This window comes from Dendronephthya gigantea, unplaced genomic scaffold, assembly GCF_004324835.1.
Source record: "Dendronephthya gigantea isolate DGI-Jeju-01 unplaced genomic scaffold, DenGig_1.0 000093F, whole genome shotgun sequence".
Taxonomy (NCBI): Eukaryota; Metazoa; Cnidaria; class Anthozoa; order Malacalcyonacea; family Nephtheidae; genus Dendronephthya; species Dendronephthya gigantea.
The window spans coordinates 478,380-499,153 of record NW_021163103.1 but is presented as its reverse complement, the minus strand read 5'-3'; the positions used below and the strand labels follow the sequence as shown (position 1 = coordinate 499,153).

Genomic DNA, 20,774 nt, shown 5'->3' with positions numbered 1-20,774 from the left:
AAACAAATATGGCCACCACAAACTAACATGCAGCATGCAATACTTCTAGTATAAATGATGATACAATAGGAAACCCTTCACAATAAACTTTAATAAATACTTTCTTGCATACATTGCTACAATATCTCTACATATATTAACATATTTTGCGTAAACATTTCATTTCAAAAACGAAATATTCAAAAATTTAAACCATTCTAGGTTTTACTAACTTAGCACCAATCATCATCATCATCCGAGCCAAGACCATAGAAAGCATAAGGACATTTATTTCTAGTTACGGCCAAATTAATCTGTTCGTTAATTTTACTAATCATCCTATCATAATATTCAGCAGAATGATTTGCATCTGCATCGCCCAATAACCCTCCAAAAACTTCACCTTGTGGTCGTTCAGCTTCATTTGGCTTGCTTTTATTTGTGCCGCTATCAGCTGGAGGAAGTTGTGCCATGTTTATGTCAGTTTGAAATGTATTATTTGTATGGCCTACATTAGGAAGTCTTGTATCACTGTCTTTGCCAGTATAGTCAGTATATGGAGATTGCTTAGCGCTGCCTACAAGAGGAACAGTGTCTTTATTTCGGTTTTCAAACCTTGATGTGAGTTTTTCTTCTCTATCTTCAATTGGTTTTTTTGAACCGAAAACATTTTTTGTTGCCAGACGCGATTTAGACGAATACGCATCATTTGAAAATCGGTTTTCGTGACCCATCTGTATGTCCGTGGGATCTGAAAAAGTCTTTATAATTGGATACGCTGGTTTCTCCGGCGCACTTTTTGATTTTAAATTACTTTCAGACTGCGATTGTCTTGGTCTGTTTTTCCTGCTTTCTGCAGATATATCGGATCCAGAAGAACTCTGCCTGTGGCTGTACAAATAATTTTCGTCAAGTGGCAGCTTTGAAGATATTCGCACTTTATCACTTGTGCTGTCAAACCTTTCGTCAAATGAGCTTTGTTCCTCGTTACGTGCTTCTGAAGAGCCAAGACGTGGCCTGGAGCCAACAATACGTGCACCAGAATTAACATTACGTGTCCCGTGCTTCTGTAAGTCAATTTCAATCGTTGAGTGTTTATGTCTGTCATCTGCGTCTGTATATATTACATACTCACTTTCACGTTGTTTTTCGTACGGCAATTTTCCTTTTCTTTCTGGTACAAACTGCTTTTTACGTTGTTGCTGCGTATCTTCAACAACATATTTACTAAAATATAAATTCTCGTTTCTATTAAAGTCTTTACCAGGCTCCCTGTGAAAATATGGGAACTCCTCTGTTTCTCCGCCAGACACGAAGTTTCCATCATTCGTTTTTCTGCCTGGTTCCTCAACGGTAATATCAGACAGGTCAATAGCTTCGCTATGATAAGGAGAGTTTATTACAATGCTTGGTGCTTGTTTAAGTTTATGTCTGTTGTGTATATTCTGTGACAAATTTCCTGGGCCGATATGGCTCTTTGACTCTTTCTTGTGTTTGGAATTGTCAGAAACTAGAAAAAAAGAAAGCTCTGATTCATACAATGCCGTTTGATGATTTTTAAAATTTTTTTTAAACCATTATCCTGAATGAGTTCAAATTGAGAAAAACTCTTCTTTTTAAATGGATAGTTTATATTTTACGTGTTTTAAATCATTTACCATGGTTCATCGTCTCATCTTGGGATTGGAAAGTCGTTAAAGGAAGACTTATAGCGGCTGATACTTTATGTTTACGGTGAGAAGTCTGGGGAGAGGAAGATGCGGACAGTGTTGGTCTGACCGCGTGTTTTAAAAGAGGACTGGTGTTAAGTTCTTGCCTTCGTTTAGCCTGAAATGGAATTTATATTTTGTATATTTACACATTAACGTTTACACACTTCAAGTAAAAGTTTAGTTGAGTTTGAGATGACAGGTGTCTGTTATGATCTGAGAATGTTTATTGATGGGAAGCATTATAAAATAACGATCGTAAATGTATATCATGATGAGAAACGCTATTATATTAGTTGTTAAAAATTAGATAAGGTTAGTCCTACAGCTAATACTTGCATGAAGCGAAATTCATACTCGTCTCATCTTCACTGAACGTTGTTAGTATTTTACAGTTATCACTTGTTTAAGTTGCTTTTGGAGAGCAGCTCAGAACTGCTTTAGGCTGAGAAAATTAATTTAGTGTAGGTTTCCTCCTGTAGTTATACTGCATGGTTCTTTAGAGAGACGATCTTTACTAATTGAACCTCTAGGGGCCTCCAGTATAAATAAAGTTAGTTTAGTTCAGGTTTCCACCTGTAGTATACTGGATCAATAAGACATGTTCTTTACTGGACTTCTAGGAAGAACATTTGAAAACTAACAGAGCAATCCGGTGAAAGTTAGTTTAGGCTTCGTCCGGTAGTAACACTGGAAAGAAGATCCTTAGTGGCCCCTGCAAACTGTACTGAGAACAGTCAAAGCTCAAGCCTTGTTTCCGTATAATTATACACATGCTCAGATATATCACCTTCTCTGAAGCAAAGTTGTGACAAGATGAGCTTCTCTTCAGGTCCTCCATCTTTAAAGACTCGCTAAAACGAAGGATAGAAATTCATTGTAATCATTTTATTTTGACTAAGTATTAGTACTGAAATATTATTTCATATTTATAAATGTGTAATTGTATTTATATCAATAAAATGACATCTTTGTAAGGTACAATCTGGCGTTAAATACCGTACACAAACCATAAAAAATAAAACAATTCTTGTCACAAACGCTTTTGCAACCTTTGCATATAGACGACATTGTAAATCACCTTCAACCTATATGATTCGTGAACATCATCCTAGAGCCATAAAATTACCTCTTAAATAGTTTAAATCTAGCCAAAGGAAGACACATTTTTACTCGAGAAGACGACACAAAATATATAGTTTAAATTGTGCACTAAATGCTGTCAAAAAGCAGCAAACATTTGCATGCAATGATAAAGCGAAGCTCCAAATATATGCATATAATATACTGCAGTTGATTGTCAAATACACATAAACTACAGCTGCCTGCGTGATTATCATTTTAATGACCGAAAGATCTTTTTTCATTTCATAAATTCTAAAGACCAAACCTGCATTGACCAACTTCACAAAAGCGATTTAATAAAATTCAATTTTAAACGTTATTCTATTTACGTCGATCTCGACGAATTTCAAGGTGAATGTCTACTTTGAAAAGTTAAGCACGCCATAAAACATCTGCCTTCTATAGTTTTAAATTACATATTGTTTCCAGAAAGCTTTGCGAAATCACATTAATTATTCTATGAATTAGTTTCGTCAATGTATTAGGAAAGATGAAATTTCAGATCTTCAACGCAATCAAGAGAGAATAAAAATTGATTGATGCGAAAATTAGTTTTAATCTTTATAGTTCCATTTCTAAAATTCATATATATGTTTTCACGCACTAAATTTAGAAAATTGTTTCAATGGAATAGAATTTAAATAAACATAATAATCGCTGTAATATTAGAAAATGTTTTGTATATATCGACGATCTTTCATTAAGTCGATTTTTGCTTGTATAAACAATGTCCATTTTCATTAATAACCGAGCTAGCTTCGTTTACATGATGTTGTCGTTGACGTACGTTGCATAGCCTCCAAATGCATTCAATTTTTTTAAAAACATATTCTGCAAATAGGCCCATTTGGAGATGAAATGCATTAAGATATTTTTAAAAGATTAGTTGTGTACATTATTCTTCCCCTATGTGCCACACACATTGACAAACAAATGTACAAACTTTGCCATAAACGCAAGTAAACAATGAATATTCAATCATTTTCTTTCCTTTATAAGAACTGAATAACAATTGTATAACTAATCGTGCCGTGAACTTGGCCTCAGAAGCGTTTGCGCATACGGCCTATAACGACTCCTCTGTTACATTACCAGAATTGCATTAGCAGAGTTCAGGCAAGTGAGCCAAGCGTAAATGACAACTGGCAAGTTTCGGGAACAAAGAGGACGGCTGACTTGTTTTTCCCCGCAAAAATTCCTATGTTTGTTGTCCCTATTAGATTTAGCCTCATCTTGGCTCTCTCCACATCCGGTGGATCAAAGTTATATCATATGGTTTATTTATATGTGCGGTTCACTCTCAATGAATTCCAGATGGTTTTGGAAGAAATCTTATTAAAAATAAAAAACTGCGCCATTCACAAACATTTCAAAGCCTACACTCCACAGAAAAACAATATTTCTGCCACGGCATTTGAGACTTTTGCTCTAATTAAGAAAAATATTCCAGAAAATCTTGACAATACTTTTCGAAGAATAGAACTTATCCTTCATGAAATTGACTGGATAAATGTAGATATTAAAGCTTGGCCACAATAAGTACATACGATTTTTTAATCGACAGCAACAATTAAATGTCTAAGCCTAAATGTCCGAAATTATTAGGAAAATATATTGAGCGAATCACGGCCGAAATACCTATTTTTGTACAGTTACTTGTAAGCAAGTCTTATCAATTTACGTTGATTGCATTATGGGCGTTTCGTGTGACATAATTTGTGATAAAACTACTTTATATCTGATAAAATGTCAACAATATACAATATACCGTCACATATTTATACATAGAAAATGTATTTCTGTTTGTTAACATACCCATGTTTCCCGCAGTAAGATTTATTAACTCCATTTTGTGAGCCAGATTCTTCACTGGGTACCAGGCCATTCATACTTGATGCACCTCTCTGACGCATGCTTCGCGTCACTGAACCAACCAGGCGACGGAATATATTCTCAGGCCTCTGTATTGGATAACAATCAGAAGTGAAAGTCTTATAGACGAGCTTCAATGTTATTTAAATGTATCACACACCATGTCAATTCAAGTACACAGTTCAAACATTGCAACACACTACCTGTTTTTTAAATTCATCGTCTTCAAGAATCTCAAATTGTTTTCTTTTCTTATTATTTCTGTGGTTTTCAACCATAAGTTTAGCACAGTATATTTTACCAACCGTCATTTGATGGCAACTCAATACTTTGAAAAATGAAAAGCCAAGATAATTTTCAGTTAAAATGCTTCGTTACACTATTCACTGAAAATGAGAAGGTAAAATTATTTTTACCTGAATGCTTCGGAATCATCTTATCCAGAACTCGAGGCAGGATATTCGGCCAATCTTCAACAATCATCTTTCTTAGTTTCGTGTCATTTGCGTTCATATTTCCTGTCATTCTGATTTTTAAGGAAGTTCGAACTAAAGCGAACAACGTTGTTGTGAAATGAATCATTTTATCTTCGTTAAGAGGCATGTTCATCTTGATAAGTCGCTGTTAAAAGAAGGCATGGGAGGAATATGAGTTTAAAAAACTTTAAGGAACGTTTAACTTCATTTTTTGCAAGTTGTGGCATCTATTCTGGCAGAGATTTGTTATGGTTCCCTAGAGACACGGTTAACTGTGCTAGAAGGTAGATATACAATCCTTAATTCGCCTTAAAAGATGCCCCAATATAAACAGTGTCCTACTTTAAAAGCGACCATCTTCGGACATTTTTTCCCAAAGCCAACGGGCGGAGACAATCGTGTCATCATCTCGTACACCTTGGAATAGTGAATTTCACCACTGCAAAGAAAGAAATTTGACACAGTTGACTTGCGTTGTCAGAAAACAAACGAGACCTGCGTTAACAAAAAACAAACAAGATGATGAACCTACGTTGCACCAGGATCGTAGAAAGACCAAACTTGCACAAACTCGTCAAGATGGTGTGGCCCAAGAATTGACTGGTCACGAGTTAGATATTCAAAATTATCCATAATAACGGCTACAAACAGATTGAGCATCTGAAATGATAAAATATCCATATTACAGGTGGTATTTGAATACCGCGAAGAAGTGGTCGAGAGCAGATACTTACAAAAAACATACAGAGAAATATAAAAGTACAAAAATACGCGATCGCCCAAGTTGTTGAACCACAAGTGAGAGATGCAGAGTTCGCCCTCTTATCACAGAGAGCCTCGTCATAACATGATAACATTATCTCTTGCCAATTTTCTCCTGTCGAGGATCTGAGAAAAGGTGGAAAGCAAGATTAATTCGTGACCTTGAGGTAAAAACGTGCCTTCAGGTAAACTTGCCTGAAAAGTAACAATAAGGCCTTTCCGATGTTTTGAAAGTTGTTATACTTGTTTATTTGCGTGCTGTCATCTAGCTTGATTTTTCCAAATAACTAAAAATACAAGTGTCATAAAATATCTTGTCACTTGGACCGTGTGAAGAGAAAAAATAAGTCATTCTACCAACCTGCATTCCAATGACAGCGTAAATGAAGAAGACAAGGAAGATGAGTAGAGTGACGTAGGGCAGAGCCTAAAAGAAAACTCATATGAGAGCGCATATTGAATCAAGATCCAGTCAGTTAGTTTCCTCATACATGCAAACGTGCAAAATCCATGTTACGTTCTTCCTTGAGGTCTACTTTATTAAACGAAACTTTGAACAAAAACGTGACTAGTGGGCTAGCATAAAATAAAAACATGTCACTTCATCAGTTACCTTGAAGGACTGAAGGAATGCCCAAAGTAAAACTCGAATTCCAGATCCTTGTTTTAAGATTTTGATGAGTCGCGCGGCACGAAATATTCTGAATATACTGGGATCAAAGGGAAGATCGTCTTGCCTCTAAAAATGAGACAGATCAGATATTTACAAAAAGAAACGTTCCTTATGCATAGCTTTCATTGGAAGAGTATGCCAAGGTGAAGAATAGTGAGAAAACTTTACAGCGTGAAGAGAACCGTACCCCAAACGTTAAGGAAGTATCCAGAATACTACCAACGACAACAATGAAATCAAATATATTCCAATTATCTCTGAAGTAGCTCTGAAAAAAAAGACATTAAAGATAATATATATTACTGCGGAATAGCTTAAAAGTGATTCAAGACAAGTGATTCAGTTCATAGTGTGATATTGCCATTACTAGGAAATGAAGGATGGCAAGATTTCTGGTAAAGAATATGCCATAAAAAACATACCAATTTAAATGCAAACAATTTTAAACAAGCCTCCATTGTAAATAAGAACGTCAAAGCAGCATTGAGGTAATCACACATATTCTTGTAATCATCGGGCTGGTCATAATACTGGAAGACAATGAAAAATTATTATCACGCTGACATATATCATATTCGCTATATCACTACGTCTATGGAATAAAATGACGTCATTTATACCTGCATCATGAGAACGGCGGTATTCAAAATAATGAGCGCCATGATAAACAATTCGAACGGTTTTGAAACAACGATAAACCAAATTTTATAAGACCAGGTTTTTTCATTCGCTGGCATGTACGTTTCCAGAGGTTTAGCACGAATAACGAAGCTGATGCAATCTCTCTATTATAAAAACATTTTTGAACAATAAGAAAAGCATACGCGAATAACCGCGTGCTATTGAAAACTCTTTATAGTAAATAGTGTCTGTTCTTTATTGGCTTCAGTGCTCTCGGTACCACAGGTGAACGTCCAAGTAATCCGAATTTCAGTTTCAACCCAAATTTCCTTTACACTTCGAAGAACAATTATAATTCAATTAAATCACTTCATATTGGTTCTAATTTATCAATTACCTGATTACGGTCCAACTCGCTGTTCACCAGTTCCTTCTCTCCTTGTTCTTGGAACGTGAGAATCACAAGAGCGACAAAAATATTAAGAAAGAAAAACGAAAACACCACAACAAACGAAATATAAAATAATGCATTCTCAACGCTGAAGTTGCGTATTGGGCCTTGATCAACCTCCGTCACATCCATTGTATGTTGCATCGCGCTAAAAATTGAAATATTTATTTTTTTATTTAACGAAACATTTTTATTAATTAATTTAATTGTGCCTTTAAAACCTGCTTATAGAAATATGCTTTATAAATTTGTCACCAACGAGATGGTGTTTCGATTTGTTAATCATATGCACTACAGAAGTGAACGTGTCACTTACGTCGGCCAACCTTCTCCAGTGGCTGAGGTGTATAACGTCAACATTGCACTGAAGACATTATTGAAATGAAAATTACGAAGTTTCCACATCCTTTCTTTAACTGTGACCTGGAGTAAAAAATTATTTAACTGTGCTCAGCAAGAGAGTTAAATGGCGTATCTTACTGCTGCATGTTTTGTTAAAATCTTGTTTTTAAAAAAGTGTTTAATTCACAGTTTAAAAGAAACAAACCTTCTCCTTGTCATCAATGCTTTCAGCACCTTCGCTAAACTCAAAATAACTTCCCCTAGGTGATATAATGATACAATATCATATGAATGCAAAAAATATAATTTTTAATTAATAATAGAGAAATAAAACAAGTTTAAATATAATACCAAATTGTAACCTGGGGCCGTTTAGCTTGAACGGGGGTTAAGTTCAAAATAGAAAGCAAGTCTATCGTTTTACTCAACAAGTAAACTAAATGTTTTTTAATCTTAAAACAACGATACTGTTTACAACTACACAATTATTTAGTGTATAATATTCAAGTTGACTCATTCAATACGGGCGTGATAAACTGGCCCCAGAGGTATATTTTCAGTAAAGCATCTTACTTGCAATCAACTTCAAACATTTTGGATTCGTCGGTGCAGTAAAAAAACTTGCCCTGACAAAATGATTAAATCGTTATTGTATAGAAATTTGTCATAAATTAGCAATTATTACAAGGAACGTAGCCTACCTGAAACAGCTGAACTCCAATAACAGCAAAAATGAATAGAAACAAAGCTGTGATTAATAAAATATTTGCAACATTCTTGAATGAGTACCACATACAACGAAACACGGCCTAGAAAGAAAACAATTGTCAACTGGTTGGTTTTTCACCAATATGTAACAGTAAAAATTACAAAGAGATACAAGAAAAATTTTCCCAAAGATTTAAAAGAAAAATTTTTTTTTGAATGTCTGTTCTGGTCAACCCTTGTTCAAACTGCTGGTCATATACAACCCTATACTGGCTATACATACTATAAGCGGAAATATAACTTAAACCCCAATTGCGCATTAATGCAACTCGACTTGTTGCATATTGATCTATTCACTCTCGTGTAGTAGAAATGCGAAAGCGATGTTCTTGTAAAGATCAGTTTAAATCAGCGTAGAGGGAAATTTGGTGAGTTGAGACTACAAACCTCCAATTTTTTTAATTTGTTCATCATTTTCAAAGGTCTGAAAACTCTCAACACTCGTAATACTTTAACAAAATTCTGGCCAGTAACATTGCTCTGAGTTTGACTGAAACAAAAATAAAAAGTAAACAAAATATTAGGATTTTTATCATCGTTTTACAGTTTCATTGTCATTCAAACTGGTTTTCATCACAGTATAAATCACAAAATCATATGAGGCATATGATGACAAAATACATACCGAAACTTACAAACCCACCTTAGTACAAGTGAGGCGATGTTACAACAAACAACTAACGCATCAATAAAATTCCATTTACTCCTAAAATAGGAGCCGGGGTGAAGTACAGCCCCCAAGTCGATCAACTACAACATTGAAAAAAAAATTAAAGGTGTTAAAATTAGCTGCAGAATTTGAAATGCAATGAAACATGCTATTAAACAAATCATTTAACATCTCACCTTAACAAAAACCTCAAAACCAAAGATGGTGGTAAAGATGTAGTCGAAATAACGCAGGACCTGCAAGCATATAATAATAGTTCAATTCTCTTGCTTCTGTAAGTATTGATTCCCATTGCTAACGAATACGATTCACCTTATTTTTCTCTGAATAATCATCGACGGGATCTTCAACGGCGAGTAATATACTACTCATTATTATAACAACCAGCATGAAATTATCAAAATGTCGTAGGTTAACAATGTAATGACAGGCTCGTCGAAATCTAGAGAGATAACAGAAGCTGATGAAGTTATTTTGGATGTTGACAGGGGGGGAGGGGCATTTGCCGAGGAGGAATCTTGGGGTCGAATCAACACACCCAAATTGCAGTTCATAATAATTTCTGGAGGAGCAAATCTTGGCCACTTACTTATTTTCAGGTCCAAATAAAAAAAGGGATTTGGTTCGTATGATGGGAACATTCTTTTTCAGTTTTCGAACTTTTGATTTTCTTCCTTTCAAAGTTCGTACGATTCCTTGTGCTTCAGATCGTCGGCGGGCGCCTTCGCGATGAGACTGGTGAGGATCTGGTTGTTGGGCTTCTACATCTTGATTTTGACCGGTCGCTTTGCGATATTTATTGATATTCCGCATTAAATTCTAAATTGAAATAACACATGTATTATTTACATGTTACTTAAATAGGAATATGATGCAACGTAATTCACCCTAACCTTAGTCAGTGCCTTTTTACCTCGCGTGTTTGAAGAGGATCTGTTGAAGAAATGTGCTGTTACTATAACCTTGTTTCAAGATTAGGAAATCACGAGATTATCAGGATTAAACTGAGTATTTAGATAAACTTTCATACTGCCCAAGGTTTGATGCGAATGATTAAAATGCGAGCTCTTTCATACCCGTTCAGGTTATTTTCGCCTTCCACATCACCATTGGAAGTCTCTGATGGATTACTGCTAGATTTCCATGTGTTGACGAATGCTAAAGTTTTGGTGATATTACCAATATCATGCCAACGAGATGAACTACGTTCACTCCCCCCTGTCTCATGTCTAGATTCTCGTTCTAGTCTCTCGTTCTCCTCGTCTTGGGTCAGAATATGCGCATTGGCAAGGTTGTCAACTGCTATGGCCAGAAAGACATTGAGTAGGGTATCTTTAACCAAAAGAGTTAAGGAAGGTGTCCGGTTGTCAGTTAGTGTTTAGTTTCTTCCATGATCATAAAAATGGAAGCTTTTTACTGCTTGTATAACATGCCACAAAATCCCTCTTTCCCCTTCCCTCCCCTCCTTATGGGTGTGTGAGCGTACGGTTAAAACAAGTCGTGGTGTCTCGGTGCAGAAAGCTGGATTAAGAATGGGGTCATTCATGCACTACAAGATAGCGTGACGTCCAGTAATCTCTTATCGCAAAACTAACATTAGCATAAGAGACAGAAAGGATACAATTTCCAATAATAACCAACAGAACAAAATATAAACCAAACGCTAAAGCTTTAGCATCATTTACGCCACCATAAGCATTAATACCATCGTACATTACTGAGTTCCAGTCCTCTCCAGTTAGAACCTAAAAATCACCATGCAAAAAGAGCAATCTATGAAAAAAGAATTCAAGATGAAATCTACTTGAAAAATCTCCTCAATTTACCTGAAACACTGCCAACATAGCATTAGGAAAATCATCAAAATTTGTTCTGGGAGGGTCAGTGTTGGAAACAAACCTTGGAAGATTTAAATATAATATCCGATCAATTTAACATCTTGTTCCTTTAATGGAACAACTATAAAGTGAGCTTTCCGTGAATCCTAAATATTCTTATCCTTAGATGGATTGCCATTGATACAGCTTATACCAAGTTAAGACTGTTTTTCTTGCCTACGAAAACGCGTCACTGGAAATCAGCCTACAAACTTTCTCCTGTTGCAGTACATTATCTATCAATATGAGCTGGATGATCCTCACTGGACGCTAAAGGTCCAGTCTAAATCTCTTAATGGACCTTAATGAGATCTAAAGTCAGACTGAAGCCTGAATGATCCTCCTGAGAAAATGCAGTAATTTTCACTTACTTTCCTCCAAAGAATTGCATACCAAGCAGCGAAAATATAACGACGAAGAGGAACAATAAAAATATTAAACTAAGGATTGACTTGATGCTGCTGACCAGGGATCGTACAAGATTACGTAATGAAGACCAATATGACGTCATTTTAAATATTCTCAACAAACGTAAACAACGAAGGACACTGATCCCAAGCGGTTTCTGGATGATTAACTCAAAAAGACCAAAAAGAATGACCTGAAAATTAAATGCATTTATTTAAAATACCGATTGGTTCAGTAAGTGGCAGGTAACTTCTTCCTGTGTTTGTGAATTCGAAATTCCTCAATCGTGCAGAGGCAGTATAGAAACGTTAATCCAGAAGTGTTCAAATGAGAATAAAAGAAATCCAGGTGTAATTACTTACCACGAAATCAAATGCATTAAACGTGGATCTGAAATACGTCGCTGGACCCAAACCATAAATCTTCAGCAGCATTTCAATAACAAAAATAGACAAAAACACGATTTCCGCTTTATCTGAAAGAACGTCGTGAAAAAATCGAATATCATCAATGACATTGGCCTGGGTAAAATTAAAATTACAGCAATGTTAGATTAACGCAGTACCGACTTCTGCACAAACAAAGTACAATTGTTGGTTCTTAATTTAATATAGGACTTACCTTGGAAAGAAGTCAGCCATTGTGCCTGGTCATAATGCTCAGTAGCCAAACTAATGGTATTTAGTAAGACAATTATGACAACTGCCCAAAAGAATCCCTCGTGTTTGACGAAGCGACGGACACGAATTCGCATCAATCTTTCTTTCAGACGGAATTTTGGAAAACGCTTGTACCTAAATTTAAAGATTGTAGGTATGAGTGGGCACACACGTATATCACATCTTGTGTTTCTAAAAAATCCATAAATGCATGCATGTTGATGACAGTGAATGTGCCTGATATCAACACGATTGCTTCATCTCTATAGTTCTTTGGCTAGATTGTTTATGAATCACCTCACCCTTCAACACTGGATTCATGCAATGGCTACCGAGTTTTTTAATTCTTACGATCTTACCTTTCAGGTAAATTTAACCTTGCTACTCGACCTCCGTCCACTGCTAAAACATTGATTGGATTAAATATAAAGTCTGCGGGCACTGGTCTGTTCTGTCTTAAATCAGCTTCACCGTCCTGTTGACCAACTAAGTCTTCCACGATTATCTCCTCTGCAAAATAAGAACAGTGAGGCGATGAAACGATGAATTGTTCAACATTTTGAGAATTATTTTATCATTTTATGCAGGCTGGCACAAAATATTTACCAGCTCTTGATATCCACTCTAAGTACTGCTCAACCTGACGGTTCACTTTTTGTTCTCTTCTCAACTTGAAGAAATTCCTTCGTGTTTCCACTCTTTCTCTTTCTTTTGCAAACTCTCTGGAAAAGTATTTAACACGCCACTCATTTTTCGTCTCACGAAATGTTATACAATAAAAAGGTTAAATCTTTTCGAAACAACTGGATGTTTGAACGAGGATAATACCACGCTGAACTTAAACTGCATGTATTTAATTTCGACAAGGTAGAGGAAGGTTTAGCGTTTTGCATTTTGAAATCAATGGAACTGACGCCAGTTGTTACAAATGAGAATCGAGTCTAGTTTCCATTTAAATTGATAATAAATGTTTAGAACGTTTGCTTGTGAAGTAATTATATAAATTAGCGACATAGGAAGAAGAATGATGTGCCGTTCTACAGAATTGTTTCACTCGTGACACAATAGCTACTTTAAAGGGTAACTTAATTCCAGTGATTCGTAGGGTATAGGAGTAGCTCATGATTCTTACCCGCTCAAAACGCCAAGTACCAAATTTAACATGAAGTATGATCCAATTAAAATAAGCGAAACATAATATATTGTATAAAAATAACTGTCGCTATCTGCAGCATAAAATGTCTAAAATGAAACATATAAAACTATCTTTATTGCACTCTATGGTAGAAGTATTGAGAACTGATTGTATATTTAAGAGGACGTTTTTTATAAGTTGTGTACTTCGGGGGAAAACATCAAATCTTTCCCGCGAACTATTCAAAGTCTATTTACTTTAACTTTACACTTAATTACATTACGTATAGTGAACTCAGTCTTGAGCAGCATTTGGCGGTTGAAAACACCAAGTGACAATCTTTTTTCAAAGTATAATGGGTATATAATTATTGTTATAAGTATGAAAGCCATTATCAATGAAAATACTGAGCTATACTTCTATTATTGAAGTGTCTTGATGCTTTAATTGTACTGTTGCATGATGGTATACGTTTTAGATTAATATTTTTGTACACTATGGGTTAATTCCCGAATGTACAACATAGAAAACAGTTTAACTATAACTAGTATAAGTATATAATTAGTTCATTCAGTTTGAACATACCGAGTACATTATGTCGCTCCATCCTTCCATAGTGATGCATTGCGAGACAGTGAGTATAGCTAAAACAATATTATCAAATGTGCTTATCCCGTTATTTGGGCCAACCCAATATTCTCTACATATTTCATTGTTTGATGCATCACATGAACGACCCGTAAACATTCCGCTTGAATCGTAATCGCATGGCTGGTATGTTTCACCCAAGGCGACTTTCTCGCCTAGAAATAGAGAATATTCAGTCGGTCATTTGATTTTTTGTTTATTTTCATCATCTTTTCCTATCGCGCCCGAACCGTTCTAGACATTGCCAAAAAGAGCATTGGGAGTTGTTGAGGTTTTGAGAAAAGGGGTGCCAGTAAAGAGTTGGGAAATGGAAGGTTCGGAATAGATAGTTGGGAAATGGGGAACGAGAGAATTGTGAAAGTGGAGGGTAAGGAAGGTTCGTAGGGGGAACAGGAAGGTTCGAAGTGGAGGTTTAGGAGAAGTGTTTGGAACAGTGTAGAGGTTGGAAATGACGATTAGGGAGATGGGAGGTTTAGAATGGAGGACAGGAAATTAGAGGGTTGGAAAAACAGAGGGTTCAGAGTAGGATTTGAAAGGGCTGAAGATTAAAGTATGTTAGCTGCTGTTGAGTTATTGTCTTTACTGCTCTAAAACAACGCTCACCTGTAATGTTACTGTAGCATGTTGCGTGAAATTTATTAGAAAGAAATGACAATCCAACTGTAGCGTAGATCACGATGACAAACATCGTCAGGATTAATACTTGAAGAAGAGGAACCATTGCGCGCATGATTGACTTCATTACAACTTGCAAACCTACAGATCACATGTTTGTCAGAGAAGCCGACCTGTGTTAAACTATAAGATGTCTAAAAGTATTTTAGCTTGTTCCTACTTGTGCTTTCTTTCCAACTAAAATACGAACAAAAATATGTTTGTTTCAGATTTTATGGAAATCAGAGCAAGTTGTTAGAGAAACGGCAGTTATCGGAGTCGCTGCTATGTAAAAGTGAGGTATAGTGCTGTTTATTTTGTGTTTATACTCATAATTTTGGACGTGTTCTGCCAGCGGTAATTCCACTATAAGGCAATGCCTCGCAAGCAGGCGAGGAAGGTGAGGGTAATATCATACTTACTTGGAGTACCGGAAACCAATTTGAGCGGCCGCAGTACACGGACGGCTCGCAAAGGCTTAACATCACCAAAACTATCATATCCAAATTGCCTCAAACTGATAAATCTATAAGGTGAAAACATTCTTGAATAAAAGACAAACATATCTCTTTATTTTACATTCTTATTAATTTCGTGGCGTGGTTTCGGATGCTGTCTGCATACAGGCTATTTATAGTCATGCGGCGAGTCCATCCCACTGTTGGACTAATGCATTTTTTTTAAAACCGAACAAGTAATTTACTGTTTGAGTTTTAGAGTTTCTCCGCGTATTTTTACATAACAATCAAAGTTGTGTTACAAAATGCAGTTCATAAAAAGAAATTCTTAATGAAAACATTTATCCCGCAGTAAATGAATGCAAAACCCACGTATTAATAAATCCACAAGTTATTATTGTGGAAAAACACTGAGCGGCAGTATAATATTCGACATTCACAGCGGGGTATAACCGCCACGTCGAATATTTGAAACACAGCCGTTTTTCCTGTATGCTACATCATTGTCTTTTTATTAGTGCATATAGATAAGGGGATACCATTTGAATGCGATTGTTATATTTGATAAACATTTTCCCGATGCATTACAACATGTAATATAAACAAGCTTTGCGCGAATATATCTGTAACTGAAGTTTGCAAAGCAATGTACTATATAAGGCAAAGTCGACGATGTTGGGAACACGATTGCGGCTTATTTGTTTTGTAACTTAAATACGCATTTAATAAAAAAAAGTAGTTACAGCAGGTTGTATAGAAATGTAGTTAAAATGGACCATAGCTATTGGGAAGGTTACCAATCACAAATTTAAGTGGTGATCGCGACTCTAATATTATAAAATAAACTCACCCAGTTATCACAACAATAAAATCTAATATGTTCCATCCATTGCGCAGATACGATCCAGGGTGCAGAACAAAACCAAGAGCGATAATTTTCAAAATTGCTTCGATCGTAAAAATAACCAAAAATACGATTTCTGATTGTTCCTAAGATGTTTAAATATGAAACGTTAGAAACTATACGAGCGTTATCTTTTGCATGGAATAACCCCAGAAAGGCGTGGCGCGCGAAAGAATCTGAATAATGTTTCATTGAAAACTGACTTGTATTCACAACTGCAGTGTGCCACAGTAGTTTATCTGTGGAAATAAAAATGAACGTGCATGCGTATATGGTATATTCGAATGGAGAATTGTAAAGAAATAATTTCATTACATGAAAATCTAGTAAGAAAACTTTCATTCATGCAGATATTGCACTTTCATTAGATATTGTTTTTATTGATGTGTCTGTATAGGATCACTGCACCACTACACTTACAAGTGCATGCATGAAACTGCGACATGGTGTTTTTCAAGTCAAAATATCGACATTAAAATCAGTTCAGTTACATATTTAGGAAATACTTCAGTTTTCACCTCCTTACCGCAGTATACCACAAACTCTTTGCAGTTCATTAGGGTTTTATTGACACAGTCATATATTTGTATAGGCATATTATCAAACTTATTTCTGTTATCGTCACGTCTTAACGCGGTTTTCCATGTATTTATAGTGAGAGGGTTTCAACTACCACAAAATAACCACAAACAGGCAATTTTGCTTTATATTCTAAGACATCAGTAAACAATATCCCAAACTACTTTTTTAGCCCTGTGAAACCTTCTTTCCTTCTCATATATTTAGCTAAATGTTGTTACATGACATCTAAAAGACGTGTAAGACGTGTCTATATAAACGCTAAACGCGTTTTAGAATTCTATACTGAAGAAGCTCCGGTTCATGCTTTATTTTAGCTGTCACTCAAATCTACGAGGAACCCTAAGTAAAGTTCCGACACGGAAAGCAGCGTGCAGCATATGTTAGTGACATCCCTTTTCTGCCAATGCACGCAGCGATGCATAGAAAAAACAGCTGAATCTTTCCTAAAAGCCTGATACACATGAGAATGTATTATATACCTACCAGTTTATCGCTATACGAGCTCTTGTCATTATTAGGCAAAGGTGCGTCTAACGCCAGAACTACACAGTTTGCAATAATCGTTGTTAGAATAAAAATATCAAATGCTGTAGGAAATGTTAAGGAACAGTGTCATAATAAAAGTCGTGTTGAGATGAAAACACCAGCTAAGGTTAAGACAAACAAAACATACGAAGGAATATATAATAAGCTTCTATAGTTCTCACTTGTCTGCATGGATAAGTTCAAGCTATGCTTAAACGTGTTAGAAATGTTTTAGCAAATTATGTATATAAAAAGCTGAAAAGCAATTCAAGGGCTGGTAACTATGAGGCAAGTGGAAACGTCAACGCGTCGCAAATCTATCCGGTCTCATGGGAACGTAATTTTAAAATATATGCAAAAACACTGAATGCATGCATTTATTTTGATATCCATAATACGAAGCGATGTTCTTATTAGGATTTAAAGAAGCGGAGGATTATAGATAAACACTCCCCGAAAATCTAGGGATTTAAATTGTGATTGAACTTGCTATAATGTAATCTGACTTTCTGATGCATAAAATATTTAAAATACAAACTTCGTGTTCTGCCAGGCCTGAACAAAGGTTTCGGGCGTCTAAGTTGATATATATATATATATAAAAAGGATATCTCGATTCGACAATAAACCGCGCAGCCTGGCGTACACAATTCCGCTCCGAAAGGCAGAATAATGAATAATTTCCCTGCCTGACTGGCACCAATGTTCCACGTATTCTCTGATGAACATCTTTTCTGTTCAGGTTCACCTCTGTATGTCCATCATTTGAGTTAGCCATCTGCCTGGCCTCTTTTAAACTCGCGATATTACATTATAAACTCAAATTTAGTACGAAATACACATTAAAGTGCTTTCGTCTTTCATCCATCCCCATAGCAGTAACACATTTACAGTAAAACAACGATTCCGTGCATTTTAAACACTGGACGACATATAGCGACGATTCTTCACAGCGTATGCTAATTTCACAACTCTCATACTGACATAATAGCAAGCCGTTTCTGTTTAATATGCATAAACTCGCAGCTCGAAATTCAAGCTAATTTCCTTCGCTTCCATATTCAGAAGTGAAAACATTATTAGGCCTAAAATCTTATACTTGTAGTGGGACATGTATGTTTATTATTATTGATTATAGTAAATTTTAAGATGAATCAGTACAATTTCTTCGTAGGGCTGATATGTCATGTTAGTCTAGCCTCCCAGCTACAGTCATACAGCTTCAAAATGCATATTTATCTTGGAATTGTAAACACTCTGAAAAGCATATGCACAGTCCGAATAAACGGTCATTTGTGAGCATTGTATATACTGTCGTATATATATCTTGTACGGATACTATTGTACGGATATAGAAATGTTTCAAAAGTCTATATTACTCAGTATAGTGTAAAAACACTCCAGACGCTGACATAAAAAGGCAAGCAATGAAATATATTAGAATTTGTTTAATATCACCAAGAAGAGAATTATTATCCAGAATGAGATATGAAAAGGTTGTTCTGGCTCTAGAATGATGTGATTTTCTTCACAGTCACAAACATGCACAATGACAATCTTATAGTCCTTGCTGAGAAAGAAAATATCCAACCCAGTGCCGGATTTTACTTGTTCTTATTAAAAAAGCAAGCATTTGAAAATAAAATATATTAAAAATTAGTTTAAAGATAAAGGGAGACAAGCTTACGAAGTGTTTTTACCATTAGAACTACATGTATAACCGGGAAGGTAAAAATTCCTTTTCGCGGCACGAGTGGCCATGAATGAGACATTCACAAAAAGCTTCAAATCTTTGACTATATAATTCATTGCCTTGAAATTATCGTGAATGATATTGATGGGCTAATGTGTCGATGCAAATTTTCCTATTAATTAATATTCATGCAAACAAGGCCTTGTGGACATGTACTATGAAGAAATATTGCTCGGTGATAGCTAAAATGCACTCTAATACATTTATGTTTTGTTATGTTCAAATATATCTTTGAAACCGGAAAACCTTTTTGTATTTTCGTTTTAATAAACGTGTCCGAAATGAAGTTCTGACTTGAATCTTCATAATTACAAAATATTTTAAAACTATTTTTTCTGCTAACATATTGACCAAAACAGCTGTAGTCTGCCAAAATGTCATTCATATATAGTATTCCACTCACTATAGTTTACATTTTTAAACTTCATTGTGAAAAAAGGCATGTGGACAGTGGACTAATCCGGGTTTATGGAACTAATTCTTTATCTTTTTAAACTAGTAAACAAACGTGTCTTATGCCTTAAAATAATCCGTCAAAATGAACTTCTCGAAAGTTCAATTCATCACGACAAAATAAACGCAATATACAGTCATGTGACGGCTTGCAAATTTTCTTGCTCACAAATCCCGAAGGATTGTGGGATGAAAACCTGTCATCCTTATAATAATTTGATTATAAAAGTGAAAAGTACAATCGATGCTAGGTAACCGAAATGATCTAACAGAAAATTTGGAGGGATACGGCGCATTTATGTAAAAAAAGAACGTGTTTTTTTGTCTTCCCCTAAATGGAAAGTGAAAATACTGTCTTCTCGCTGTTGGTATAATTCAGCGTACATGGATATGCAGCTTTACTCTCGATAAATATACCGCGCTATATTAACCATGCTTAAATATTCATTATATTGGCTAGTAGAGAATTCCACACGTGCAACGATTTTCTTTGTACCGCAGAAATACTTGTCAGACACCACGGATAGTCATGAATTTCAAACCGTTAACATTTTTCAGTTTTGATCGCTCTGATGGTTGGCATTCATCGTTCAAGTCATCGTGCGATTCTCTACGACTCTCTAAATTTTTCAGTCCTGCCAGAGTGCAAGGCCGACAAAGCATTTTATGCATCAGTAACTGCAGACAATCAACATCAAACGACGATTTACGATAGTGAAACCATTCGTTAATAAAGATCTCTAATTATTATATCTAAGAGTCATGTTTGTTTGAAAGATGAATGGAATAACCCAACCAGAACAAACTGCTTTGCCTCATAAAAAATGCATGTTTAATGACTTCAATTGTCACCACAGGGTGTCTCAAAAAGCAAAAACTATCCTGAAAATCAACTATTGTTAAATTTGAATGACCTGTTCGCGAATTTTTGCTCCTGGGGATTAACGCAACTTATAAAATGCTAAAATGATGGAATCAAAAAATGATGAAATTTGCTTGAGAAGAAGGACATGTAGACGCGGTCATAGTGCTTGAGTTGTAAATTTAAATATTGCTATCCAATAACAATAAAATAAAATCATTTGTGGATACAAACAAATTTTACTGCCATCATGCATAAAAATGCTTATGTCGTCAAACATTTATACACTTGTGTGCCCCAACAAGATGCTTAGGCATTCAAACTCTAGCTATATTACATTGTTATGAGTTGTTTGAGACACCCTTCAGAATATACAGGGTGTTCCCAGGCATCCTCTATTGAAATCAT

General features: G+C 35.6%; 1 protein-coding gene across 3 annotated transcripts; it reads right to left on the bottom strand.

Moving 5' to 3' along the window:
* Positions 1–79: 79 nt before the first annotated feature.
* LOC114533568 (voltage-dependent N-type calcium channel subunit alpha-1B-like) lies at positions 80–18,277 on the bottom strand. Of its 3 annotated transcripts, XM_028555108.1 has the most exons (42): positions 17,910–18,277; positions 17,257–17,362; positions 16,138–16,277; positions 15,252–15,355; positions 14,779–14,931; positions 14,113–14,330; positions 13,525–13,634; positions 12,999–13,114; positions 12,752–12,902; positions 12,355–12,527; positions 12,096–12,208; positions 11,697–11,926; positions 11,275–11,347; positions 11,070–11,193; positions 10,525–10,780; positions 10,342–10,381; positions 10,038–10,267; positions 9,761–9,890; positions 9,625–9,684; positions 9,422–9,528; positions 9,166–9,268; positions 8,712–8,819; positions 8,584–8,636; positions 8,216–8,270; positions 7,985–8,091; positions 7,615–7,816; positions 7,217–7,381; positions 7,019–7,126; positions 6,784–6,864; positions 6,537–6,662; positions 6,285–6,350; positions 6,119–6,210; positions 5,896–6,049; positions 5,694–5,821; positions 5,504–5,600; positions 5,102–5,306; positions 4,889–5,013; positions 4,629–4,774; positions 2,479–2,542; positions 1,638–1,806; positions 1,115–1,489; positions 929–1,046 (listed from the first exon to the last, which is right to left on the bottom strand). In XM_028555108.1, the coding sequence occupies exons 1-42, from the start codon at positions 18,074–18,076 to the stop codon at positions 1,030–1,032; spliced, it is 5,547 nt and encodes a 1,848-aa protein (XP_028410909.1). In that variant the 5' UTR covers positions 18,077–18,277; the 3' UTR covers positions 929–1,029. The 3 variants fall into 3 exon arrangements, with proteins under 3 accessions (XP_028410908.1, XP_028410909.1, XP_028410910.1); XM_028555107.1 differs by having other exon boundaries at positions 80–1,489; XM_028555109.1 differs by lacking the exons at positions 929–1,046; positions 1,638–1,806 and having other exon boundaries at positions 1,280–1,489.
* Positions 18,278–20,774: the final 2,497 nt, after the last annotated feature.

Bases quoted from the DNA above. Each gene is read 5' to 3' on its own strand.
- LOC114533568 (XM_028555107.1), bottom strand. From the start codon at position 18,076: ATGGCTAACTCAAATGATGGACATACAGAGGTGAACCTGAACAGAAAA. The intron at 13,635-14,112 runs GTATGTTCAAAC...GTTTCATTTTAG, and splicing joins GGAGCGACATAATGTACTCG to ACATTTTATGCTGCAGATAG. The intron at 9,891-10,037 runs GTAAGTGGCCAA...TTATCTCTCTAG, and splicing joins TTATTTGGACCTGAAAATAA to ATTTCGACGAGCCTGTCATT.